Raw genomic sequence first — 12931 nt, 5'->3', positions numbered from 1 at the left:
CTGAGTTTAGCAATATTTAAGTTCTGGTGCTCAATGCACAGAAATTTTCTGTTCATTTAATTAAAAAATGTCAGTGCTTTAGGTCTTTCTGGATTGTTTCACTAATGTTCTTCAAACATGTGCTGTAAAGACCACATATGCAACTGATGTAGTTTGGACTGTCTGCTGAGAATGCTCACCCAAGTGTGTGTTTCTGTGTAGCTGTTCACACAAAAAGGCCATCCATCCATCCTCGTCAAATGGTTTAAAACAATCATTAATAGTCATGGACTATCAATGAGATAAAGAATACTATTAAATATATGGTTGGTATAGTTATTTTTAAGTGTTTTATTGACCATGGGAAAACTGGTGCAATCCCCCATGGTTCTTCAGGAGTCCTAATGCACCCTTCATGAGCCCCTCTAATGAGATGGCTCAGCATCACCCTCCTCCCAGACCAACACTCCCAGCAAATTTGAGACTGAACCTAAAATGAGCTTTTCTTAGGCACGTGGATTTCTCTGTATCAGATTTATACATGGTAGAGATCTGCAGGAAAGAAATGTAAAGACTCAAATTGTTAGGAAGAAACTTGTTGGGCTCCTTCATAGTGTTCCAAGTAGGTAACAGGGCAGAATTGGAAACTGAGTGTCTGTCAGCTTGCCTTGTTTATTTAATATATGATGGTTGGCTTTGTATAGCCAGTCTGAAAAACAAACAAACAGAAAGAACTTGCCACTCTTTTGTTCTGTCATTTGTCTCAATAAAAACTTCTGGGCACAGTGGAGGTTGCTCTTTGGACTAACAGCACTCTAGGGTTTAAGTTAGGCTGAAGGATTCTATAGACATTGGCTTCAGATTTCCCTAGCTTGTTGGTTCTGTCTGGTTTTGTGGTTCTCTGGGTTTTTAAAAGCAGAACTATGAAAAATGCTGTCTATCTCCAAACTCTCAAGTTGTTTTCCACGGGCATATGAGCTAGGCTTTCCTGGGACTTTTTCTGTTGATTGGCATAAGTCTCTTGTTGTCTGCAGTGAGCTGCTAATGAACCAGCAAGGGATTAGGAGGAAAAGTCTGGAGAACATCCACATGCTGCATCAGCTGAACTGGAGGAACTCTTCTGTCAGTCTCTTTATTTTAAGGCTACAGATAAATTTCCTAATCATATTTGTGATAAAGTCAACTTAATGCAATGTTCACAGCTAAAGTCTGCAGAAAGCCTGACAGTTTTCCAATTATCTGTAGCAAAAGAGGTAGTAAACCACAGAATTTATTTCTAATTATTAATGATATTTCTAATTATTTAAGATGTGTCTTCTCCCTTTGCTATGTGGATGAAAATTTTACTACATTTTCTCATTAATTTCTCACTCCCTTTCCATGGCTGTGGCTTCAAAAATGTCAGCATCCACATGCAGTTATAATAATATTTCAGAATATTAAGGGGCTGTATTAAATCCAGAAACATTTCTTATGAATAAGGTCTAATTTATGAATAAGTAAGGCTAAAATGACTACTTGGGTGTATTAACAGTTCAATATTCTCTAAAGTCAACAGTGAGTAGGTATGGCAGTAGTATTTTAAGACTGGCCTTGAAGGTGACAGCAGATATTTTGCATGTGATGAAGTGGATCCACTAGAAATGCAAAGGGAAGACTGAAACTGTTGGAGTGGTAAGCAAGAAAGACGAATTTTGTGGCAGTATCCTAAGTGGATAAAGAGGAGCAAGACAGCACTGGACAAAGACAGAAAAGAGGAGGTCACAATAGCTGAGGAGCAAACCCATGAAGCCTGCATTAAAGATTTGGTTGCTGGGCAGGGGAGAAACACTGAATATTAGAGCTGTTGCTCTGAAAGCATTAAACACTAGACTTTTCAGTAGAAAGGGAGGAATGAGTAAGAGGTGATACCCAGGGTACAAGACTGCAGGACTGACATGTCTAGGAAGGTTCCAATGAAACTACTTGTGCCATGAGTGTTAACTGACATGCTTATGCCTGGCAGAAAAACACCATCCCTGAAGTGCACTGCAGGTGTGGGTCATGGGTACCAACAGGCCTGAAGAACCATGGTGAAATAAGCTGCTGGAGGCTTGCTGCCACCTGTGCAGGTGTCCCACAGCTGTGAGTGGCACTGGGCTCCTTGTGGCCTGTGTTATTCAGAGAAATCAAATCAAGTTTCATAAAGCACCATCACTTGACATGCTCTGACTATCTCAAAAATCAAAATTAACCTGCCCACATTAGTTCTTTGTTGTTGAAGATGCCTAAGAGTTTTACAAATGACAATTGGTAACTCTCCTGTCATTCTGTGTGACTTTGAAAGTCTAGGAGTTTTTCTGTAGTTTGGAAAATGATCAGTATGTTCCCTCAAGTGCAAACACTTGAAAAAAATTCCTTGTTAATAAAGAAGTAGCACAAACAAATCACAAGGAACACTTGAACTGCAGCTGTGGAACTACAACAGTCAAGTATTTTTCATCTTCAGTTTCTGCAGACAGCTTTAAAATACGGTTGTCTGACATTTTTAAGGCATTGAAAATTTAAACCCCTGTAGCAAAGATGGAGTTATCAGAATGGTATGCGATGAGAAAATTTCTGTCTTCTAATGACATTGTTCATGGTCACAGTAAGTGTGATAGTTTCCAGAAATATACACTGCCAGATTCAGGGAGCCATGTTTTCACTGCATGGAAAAGGATAAACTTGAAACATAATTCCATATTAAGGGCTCCAGAATACCCACATAATATTCAGAAGGTTATGAGGAATAAGTGATATATTGACAGATTTTGTGCTGCTTCTGACATTTATAGCAACCCAAAACTGGAGTGATGTTATGATATTATCCTATACTTTTCAGCTGGAACTACATCATGTAAAGATGTTTCCTGTTAGCCTTTGAGAAGCCTGCTTATGAGTAATTGCTGTGCATAATTTTTTCTATTTCAATCAGTTCTGTAAAAGCACAGGATTTATGTATTGCCATCTAACTATGAACTTAAGCTTCATGACTGCGTCATGCCCTGCCCTGCTCACACCATGGGAGACAATCTGCATGAGATACAACCTCCATGCCAGCCCCTGGAATGATTGCTGCCTGCTGCCATGGGTCTGAACTGCTGCTTTAGGGGCAGACCAGTAACTGTGGGTTCCTGTGAGGACAGGGAAGCAATCTTCTGACATGATATCAGCACCATCAAGGCTCAACTGTGGCAGCTCCTTGCATGGTGACAGCTGAAAAACATTGGACAGCTCAGGATGTAAACTTAGATAAAAGTTGAGAAAAGGTAGAAATAAGGCACTGTGATGTCAGAATGTTGTAATCTTTTTTTACCTGTGTTTAATCTGGGAAAACTATGGAAGTCATGCTGGCTTAATGCCTATAGGGAAAGTTGCAGCGTTGGCCCTTATCAGAGTTATCATTTGGAGCGGCTGAATACATCATAGCATTTTGTAACTTTTTTAAAGATTCATTAAATAATTACTAAGAAAAAGTGTTAAATTAAAAGAGACAAGTTTGTACCTTATTTTTGGTTTTCTCAATGATTTGATGAGCTGGAAGATTTACTAGGTTTTATTTATGTCATTTAAAAATCATAGTGTCTTATTTCATTCTCTTAATTTATATTGCTAGTAGTAAATGTAAGAGTGAGAAAAAGGGCAACCATAGTGTAATAACAGCTAGCTGTTAAGATAATAAAATACTTGAATTCATGATACATTTAGATTTTCTGGTCCATTTCTTCTTTGGAAAAAAAGAGTGGGTTTTCCCATTTTAGCATTAAAAAACTATGATCTTTTAAATATCTACATGGAATACATATTTTAATGATTCTATTGGATGTTGGAATATTTTTTCAAAGCTGTTCTTATTAAAAATAGGCAAAAATATTATCAATCTTTAAAATAAGTTGGAGGGACATTGCTTATAAAGGAATCATTAGGTTGCTCTCGCTTTAAATAATGATTTTTACCGTTTTAAAAAAAGTATTATTTAAGTTTTTCCCAGTCAAAATCAAGAAATTGTGTCCTCTATTGCAGGTTATGTCCTCAGACTTCATATGTGGCATGGGAGACACACCGGTATTCCATTTCATTTTTCTCTTGCAGTGCATTGACTTCTGCACCCAGCTCTGCCAATCAACTCTATCATTAACTTTCCCTGACAAATCTGGTATTGCATATGTGCAGCCCCCACTGCTTTATCCAAGGCCATCAAGTTTAGCTCTGATCACTAATCTTTTATGTTTTAAACAAAATCCAATAGACTGATTTCTGCAGGCCAGGTTCCCATAAACTATTTTGAGAGGTGGTAAGGAATATCAGAGATTAGTGATTGTCCTCCAGGAAACCATGATGAAAATCTGGGAGTGGCTTGCCAGCATCCAAATGAGCAAAAGAGTGTAAGAAAATGAAGTGTAAGAAATATAACCATTACTGGGACTCCATCTGTAGACCAACTCATCATTTTCAGTCTAAATGGATTGGGTCTTTTTTTAGCATTAACGTTTCATGATATACAGCATTAAGCAATAGCAGTTAAGATTAATGGTATGGAGGATCTTAGTCATGGTAAAATAAATGGAGTCATTGTGTTGTGGTTTACAGCTCCATCACAAGATGAGAAGTGACCATTTAGATATGTTCCTAGCTGAAAATATAATAATTACTTCAATTTAATATATTTACTCTCACAGTAAAATTTAATGCTGCAAAATGCTTTGATGAAAAGGAGACAGCATTTATAATACTTTAAGACTGAAACCTTTAATTTGCAGTTACACATAAGAAAAATAAGCCTTCATGCTCTTGTGTATAAAAAACCTATAGTGTGTAATTTATGACTTAATATCTTCCCTCCCATTCCTATTTCCTGCATTCCTACTAGAACACTTTTTTAAAGCCTAGTTCTACAATACATTAAAGCTTTTGTAGTTAGGCAAGAGAACAAAATAGGATGGCAATACTTTCAATTGTTGGCTTCATTCTTCCTGTCATGTTGAGATAGAACTCTATGGGTAAATGAAGATCACTTTTTTCTTTGGTCTTCATGAAGACCAAAAAATAAAGCAATACGCCACGTCACTGTTTTTGGCAAGGTACTTGGAGAGACAAATAGTGGGAAGCAGTTTGTAACCCTACCTATCATTGAGTCAGGTCCATTTTTAAGCAGGTAAGAAGGTGAAGATGAGAGATAGGTCTGTGCTGTTTTGTATTCCTACAGGAGAAATATTGTAAGTTTTTGTAAAAACCTTTTGTTTTTCTCAAAAGCAATGACTTAATGAGTGGAGTTGTATTAAACTGCACATGAGATTACCTGCAGTCATATAAAAAAGGAGGAAAAAAAGTCATTATCATGGCTGGTTCACAGCACTTGAGAAACAGAAGTTTAGTCACAGCTTTCTTGCAAAAACCTTGCCTTCCCTGGAGATTATCATTCTTACTGTGCTTTGGCATCTACCTGTAAAACTGTAGCCATCGTACTCATTCTTCATTTCTTCTGCATTTCTCCTCTGTTTCTTGGAAGAAGAGTCATAATTGGCCAGAGGTTCAGTACACCTACACCTCTGGGAAATCCTCCTCAGTTTGCTGACCCCTGAGGAGGCAGATCCCTGACACGTGTGTTTGTCTGGTCACTGCCAGCCGTGCCCTTCCAGTGTGCAGGGCAGTGGCTGCTGCCAGCTTTGCAGCACTGCCACCACAAGCTCTGCTTTCCACCTTTTTGCTTTCAGCCCTGAGTAAGTGGAACTGTCACAAAAGTACCTTTAAAAAAGTCCTTTAAAAATGTTTTCATTTTTGAATTTTCAGCAAATCACTATTACCAAAAGCTATTAATTAAAAGGAGTGATCCTTTCAGGTGATGAAGTTGCATGTACCCAAACACAAGTTGTATCCACCTTTTGGTAAAGGCATACAAGATTGCAGATGTTGTGTTCCTGATGCTGATAAATTAGTCTATTTTAGTTCCACATTGAAGGAAAGCTGGACCTACTTCCCTTACAGCCATTGATAAGATGGCTTAGAGGGAGAAGACATTTAGCCTTGGAACAAAGATTGAATGAGAGAAAAAAAAAGAACATAAGGGGAAAGTTTGCAGCAAGTAAAAGCCAAGATTCCCAATGAAAATCTGCCCACAGAACTGAAATATTTAGGATGGAGTGTTGAAACATAGATTTTTCCGACAGAAAAAGTTTAACCAGCTTCAGGGAGCCAAATCCTGAGTAAAAATCATAGAATAGTGCCATGTGAACATTATGCTGTAAGGCTTCATCTATCCACTGTACAAAAAAAGGCACCTATAGTCTCTGTTAGTGCCATTACTCTCAGTTCATTCTACTGTTTTCAGTAATGACAACACCCATAATAATGCAAGTATACCTGGGGGACTTAGAAGTTTCTGCCAGTTCTCACATAACACAATGAATTTTTTTTTTAATCTTATCTAAGGAAAGAAAGAAAACTGAGCCCCTGGCAGTAATTGATTTCAACCATGAGGGGGACAGTGCTCTACCAGACAGAATTAAATTAGTTGCAATTGTTCCCCTGCTCATTTTTTTCTGCAATAGAGGTGCTGTTTTTCTATTGTAAATTTCTTCTTAGATGTAAGTTTTTAAGGGATTTAAAGAGTAAATCCTTAACTATGAATACACTGCATGTGACAATGCCAGTACTGCAGACTGTTGCAGATAGGCCAGTGGCTGCTAGCGGTGTAAGGTACCCGTTCAGTCCTGTGGTCAGCATTCCTGTATTTCACTGGGAATGTTTTCCACGGAAAGGACTTTGTTTAGAAAATATTGCTGAAGTGAGAAACAATTTAAAAAAATGAGCTTGCTTCTCCTTTTTCTTGCCCCATCCCTGGGAATGTTCACAGCCAGGCTGGATGGGGCTTTGAACAATCTGGTCTGGTGGCAGGTGTTCCCTTGCTCATGGTGAGGAGACTGGAACTAGATGATCTTTAAGGTCCCTTCCAAACCAAACCATTCTATGGTTCTATGATTCTTTATTTGTCTTTTCAGTTTTTGTTTTTCCAAATCAGCCTACAGAATAAGCCATAAAGAATATGAGACAGTTTGGTTTGATGTCTTCTTTTTCTTTTTTTTTTTTTTTTTGCTATAATTACAACTCCCCCCAACAAACCAACAAAGAAAGGACTCCTAGCTTGCTGTTACATATACAGTGTTGTGTACTACTTGCCACATGCAACAGGTAGAATGTCATCGTACCGAGGCAGCTACTTTAGCCGGAGGAACTAACGGGGAACTTGGCAAGCGCCCCACCGACACATCCTCCGGCTGGAGCCAGCCGCAGCTGGGAGCGGCGATGGGACTCGTGCCCCGGCTGTGTCCCGCCCCTTCCAGGGACAGCGCTGTCACCCGAGCCCGCTCCAGCGCCGGGGCAGCTCCGCGGGGCTGTGACTGTGCCCAGGGCTGTGCTCGGCGCTGTGCCCGGGGCTGTGCCCGGGGCTGCGCCCATGCCCAGGGCTGTGCTCGGCGCTGTGCCCGGGGCTGTGCCTGTGCCCGTGTCAATGTCCGGGGCTGTGCCTGCGCCCGGGGCTGTGTCCGGGGCTGTGCCTGTGCCCGGGGCTGTGCCCGTGCCCGGGGCTGTGCTCGGGGCTGTGCCTGTGCCCAGAGCTGTGCCCGGGGCTGTGCCCGGGGCTGTGCCCGTGCCCGTGTCAATGTCCGGGGCTGTGTCCGAGGTTGTTCCCGTGTCCGTGTCCGTGTCCGTGTCCGTGTCCGTGTCCGTGTCCCTGTCCGTGTCCGTATCAGTGTCAGTGTCAGTGTCAGTGTCCGTGTCCGTGCCCGTGTCCGTGTCCGTGTCCGTGTCCGTGTCCGTGTCCGTGTCCGTGTCCGTGTCCGTGCCCGGCGCGCCCCGCTCCCCGCGTTGCCCGGCAACGTCTCGGCGCCCGCCGCCGGCTCCGCCGCCAGCCCGGAGCGGCTCCCCCCGCCGGGACGAGCCGCCGGCAGCGCCGGCCTCTCCCGGGGCTCTTTGCCGGCCATCCCGGGGTGTGTCCCGCCCGCCGGCTCCCGCTGGCCGCACGGCCGTGCCGGCAGGCCGGAGCTGAGCCGCCCGCCTCCCCTGGCCTCCGCCGGGGCAGCCGGGATGTGCTCCCCGCCGCTCCCCTCCCACTCGCCCCCTTCCCTCGCAGGAGCCTTCCGCGCCTAGTTTAATGGCTTTGCAAAGAAAGCCGGGCAGAAGAACACTTTCCTCAGTGGCGGTGGTCAGACCATGACCTAACTCACCATGAACTTGGAAGGGCTTGAAATGATAGCGGTGTTGATCGTGATTGTGCTTTTTGTAAAAGTGTTGGAACAGTTTGGGCTGATTGAAGCGGGTTTAGAAGGTAAGGGAGTGCTTTTCAGTGGCTCGTCATTTTTCTGTTGTGGTTATTCTCTTGCAGCGAGGCAGGAGCACCTGTGAACTGATGTAAGGCACAACCCGAATCACCTCGAGAGCGACGTGCATATTCAGTGGCTGTCTGTTGTGGATGTTGGTTGTGGTGGTTTAATTTTGTAGGAGAAATAAACTGGTGTCCAGGAAACTGCCAGTATAAACTTAGAGGTTAAAGTCTGAATCTCTTATTCCTGTTTTAAATCTGTGCATTTAAAGTAGTGGAGGGTAAAGCAGATTTTAGCGTGATTGCAAGTAATTATATTGCCTTCAGATTGTCTTGTAATCAAAATTGTTTTCTAATGCATTCTCTGCTAGAATTGTTACAAGATCAAGATAAATCTTTTATAGTATTTAAACACCTGTTGAATGTTTAATTTACTGTTAACATTTTAAACTTTGCTCGAGGAAGAATTACAATCCTCAGATTCAAACTAAGCAACTTGAACATTCACTAAGGGCAATCATGTGCAAATTTTATTGTTTGATGCTTTGTTTTTCTTAGACAGATCCCCTCCTCTATTAACAATATTGTTTCTTTATAAAACAGTAAAAGTTAAAACCAAGGGGACTACTTTATTTTACATGTGCTTTTTTACATGTGGAATAGTGGAATATTTATTATTTTTACCTTATTTCTAAGAGAGCTGTTATTCATACCATATGAAGAGTTAGACTAAAAATCCACCACTTGCAGCTTGGTCGACAATGTAATGACAATCATTGCATCCTAGTGTTTTATTAGTTTACAGTCTGAGGTGGTCTGTTTCTCAGCTGTTGAAAGAATATCATATTCTCAAATCATCCTGTAGGCTGGCATTTGAATACCATGTACATACTTACACCTGTGAAAAAGAGAACTTTGTTGACTAATTATGGTTTCATAACAAAAATTATGGTTAAGCAAAATTTTCCCCCATGAAAACGTCTAAAGTAGTCCTGTTTATGTAACCCTTTCAAGAAACACAGTCTTCCTTTCAAGTGATTTAAAATAAGGAAGTTACAGCTGGTTCTCTGTGTTGCTGTCTTGCATTGACTTGTTAGAATCTTGTTATAGAATCTTAAAGCCCTGCAGAGATCAAGTGCATTTTTATGAGGATTTTATGTTTGTGTTTGAGTTCATTATATCCAGTTTAAATAACAGCATGGAGATTCCCTTAAATGTATGAACTTTTGATTTTCTTTATGTTCTGTGTTTAGCTTTAAATAGAAACACCAATTAACGTGATAAATGTTATCATAAAAGTTATTTCCAGCATTAGAGGCTGCAAAGACTGGGGGGAAAGGGGAGGGGAGGAAGAGATCTATATTTACATTTTAGGCTGTTTGGCATGCTTGGGTGTGCTCAGTTGAGTCTGATTGCCACATCAGTTTGGGTTCCCTCGTAAAATACATAATTTGATTGTTGTCTCTACTTGTTGCTGTGACTGGAGAAGCTGATGATGGAAAGACAATTCAAAATATAGTGAAGATGTCTGAAGGTGGTTGTATTATTTCTGTAAGAAAAATTTCTGGTTTGCCTGCCTCACTGGCCAGAAGTCTGGGAGGCTGTGTGTGAACAGAGCCTGAAAGTTTCTTCCTGCCTAGTGCAGGACAGGTTTCCAGCATGCCAGCTAGAGGAAACCACTGGAAGAGATATATGCCCCATTCCTCTGTCCTGTTCTACTTCTGTGAATGACATAGAAGGCATGTCACATGAGAGCCAAGTAACAGATATAAATCATGGTGTGTGTTAATGGGCGTTTGCTAAATTTCACAGACTGAAGAATTTTTTTTCCTCTTAGTTCAGGAGCAGTGCAGATTTCTTCCCCAGTTTTTTCATTAGACTTGTGATTTAAATATTTGAACTGATTAAAATAGGAAAAAAGGAAGATTTTTACACTTTTACTAGAGAATTGAAGAACTTTTCAATATGTTAATAAGTATCAAGGCTATTAATTTCCACTCTTGAAGGGAAAGTAAACACATTGTAAAATTGTGCAAATGTTAGAGAAGTTTTTAAACAGAATGCTAAAAAAATAAGTATAGTCAGACTATCCATGTGCTTTTCTGGAAATCAGTGAGGAAGTTAGTCTCAGCTTGCTGAAAATGTTGGGTTTTATAAGGAGATTTGTAGTTTTCTAAGCTTGGGTAGGTTATATCCCTTCTTTCTCACAGAGGTTAATATGTCCCAACAAAACCTTTTTTTTTCCCCCACAATTTGTTTACAGTATATAAAACACATCCTATACATACCTGAAGTTCAGAGTCAGTAATAATCTCTAACACACTGCACCCAATACAGGAGGCTAAAGTTCATTCTGAAGCTTTGGTAGAGACTGAGGTTTCAGAGTCCTGTTGTGGTCCTATCATGGTAACAAAAGCCTGAAAGTAATTTACATTTCACTGGATTGTCATGATTCTGAACTTTGTGAAATATTGTGGATTTAGAAGAATCAGGTGCAATGATGTAAATCAAGAGCACTCATTTATTGTTATAATAACTAGTGTAAGAAATAGTCTGCTTCCTTCAGACTCTTCAATGCAAATTATGTTTATCATAATAATTGTATGCAATTGTTTTCATCTTTTTGAAAATAATGAGGTATTTTCAGAGTAAATATTTTACATGCTTCCTTATGTTTCTGCTGCAGTCACTCAGAGAACAGTGTGCTTTCTGTGGTTTTGTCAATTGCCTTCAACTGCTGAGTGATTCTGCTGTTGTAGAAGAAGTATTTTCAAATGTTTTTAATATTGTATGACAGCTCTAAAAGTGATAAGTAGCAGAACAGATTTATACACTTTAGTAGGTTGTGGGTTCCAGAGACTTTATCTCTCAGTTAAATATTATTTTATGATGCATTGCACTCACTTAGATTGCAGCATGCTTTCTGTGGTTTTGCCCAGTTGCCTTTAACTGTTGAGTGGTTTTACTGTTGTTATAGAAGTGTTTTCAAATAGCTGTTTTGAATATTGTATGACAGCTCCTGAAGTGATGAGTAGCAGAATAGATTTAGTCACTTTCATGGGCTGTGGATTGCACAGGCTTTGTCCCTAGGTTAAATGATTAACTCTTCATGAATTAGGTTATGTCCTTGATAAACTCTACTGGGTTTTTTTAAACAGTAATTTATTAGGTGTAAAGAGTAACGTGTTTATACCTAATCAGGAAGTTTTTTTCATAGATATTCCTTAGTATCAATTTTAAATTATTTCTTCTTGTAAGGCAAGTTTTTCCTAAAGTCATTCATAAGTAGAGTGAGATGCAAGAACTGAGTAGCTACATGTACAAGAGGTTACCATCTTGAGATTATGCATAGTCAGGATATTGATTTATGGGATTTCAATATACTTTTAGTACTTTTCTCAGAGGTACTTTGTGATCTTCATGTATAAGGATCATATGAACTTGAAGAAGAAATGGAAGAGGTTTTCTTTGTGAATATCTTCCTTCTAGGTCAGTTTGTCTGGGTGAAGTGTTAGGGACAGAGAGGTTGAGGCATCATGAAGTCAGCCCATTCCTAATTTAAAATGGCTTTGTCCTAAAGTTTCTTGGAAAACCTGTATTGCTTTTCAAAACCTAAATCACTTTTTTATTCAATAAACAGAAAAATAGACCCCTCTTCATCAAGGTATGCATTGAAACCTACACCATTGGGAATAAGGTTCAGAGAGGAAATCAGAATTAGGTGACTGATCAAAAAAAATGGAATAGAAATACCTTGCTTTTTAGGAAATGTCTAACTGCAGGTAGAACATCTAATAGAAAAGAATGGTGTGGAAGTAGCCATATATATTACTGTAAAATGTGGGTTCCATTTCTCTGTTATTGGTATCTATCTAAAATCCTTGTTTAGGAGTCCTGAGAGTGGCAGCAGGAGAACTTTGCAGCTAAAATTGTTGCAACAGAAATCGAGCTAAATTACTGAAACACTTGATTCCTCCGAAATATCAAAGCAGCTTTTAATCCCATTTTGGTAATCTTGGCTATCAACAACTTCCCATTCATCAGCTGGAAAAAAGAGCAAAACCACAGACACATAGGTAGTTGCTAGTGATATTTATAACAATTTTTGACAAGGAATGTCTGTGGAAATGAAGTGGGAGTTACTTGTGGTTGCTCTGAAACTGCAGCAGCCTCTGGAGTGGTTTTGCCATCTAGGCTGTGATCTGCTGGGAATGTGAGCATTTCCATGGTGATGTCCCTCCTCACAGTGTCCTTCATGGATGGAAAAGGAGAAACCCCTCAGAATCACAGAAGGGCTGGGTTGGAAGGGGCCTCTGGAGATCATCCAGTCCAAGCCCCTGCTAAAGCAGGTTCACACGGAGCTAGTTGCATGGGGTCACATCCAGGCAGGCTTGGACCACTTCCAGTGAAAGAGACTTCATGAACTCTGAGCAGCTTGTTACAGTGCTCTGTCAAGGTTTTCCTTGATATTCATTTCAGAAATCCATAATGACTAGCGTTTCATCCAAAAAATAGCGTGTAATAAACACAGGGGCTTTTATGTCATTTTTCTTTTCTTAAATCGGTCTAGATGTCAAAGAGAGTTATGCACAGAATTGTGAAGCAGGGAAGCAA

General features: G+C 40.2%; 1 protein-coding gene across 6 annotated transcripts in view; it reads left to right on the top strand.

The window, feature by feature from the left end:
• The window catches only part of KCNIP4 (potassium voltage-gated channel interacting protein 4), a gene marked incomplete at both ends in the record, with an annotated part of 382966 nt that overhangs the window by 202086 nt on the left and 167949 nt on the right, over nucleotides 1–12931 (top strand). For 2 of the 6 annotated variants that reach the window (XM_084204694.1, XM_084204690.1), the window contains one exon: nucleotides 8224–8323. The exons of the other annotated variants lie outside the window; for them this stretch is intronic. In XM_084204694.1, coding sequence (XP_084060820.1) covers nucleotides 8224–8323 — 100 coding nt within the window. Of the gene's footprint in view, nucleotides 1–8223; nucleotides 8324–12931 lie in introns of those variants that run through there. 6 annotated transcript variants of the gene reach the window in all.

Source organism: Fringilla coelebs, assembly GCF_963513975.1.
Source record: "Fringilla coelebs genome assembly, chromosome: 4".
Classification (NCBI taxonomy): domain Eukaryota; kingdom Metazoa; phylum Chordata; class Aves; order Passeriformes; family Fringillidae; genus Fringilla; species Fringilla coelebs.
This window is presented reverse-complemented; position numbering and strand designations above follow the sequence as displayed.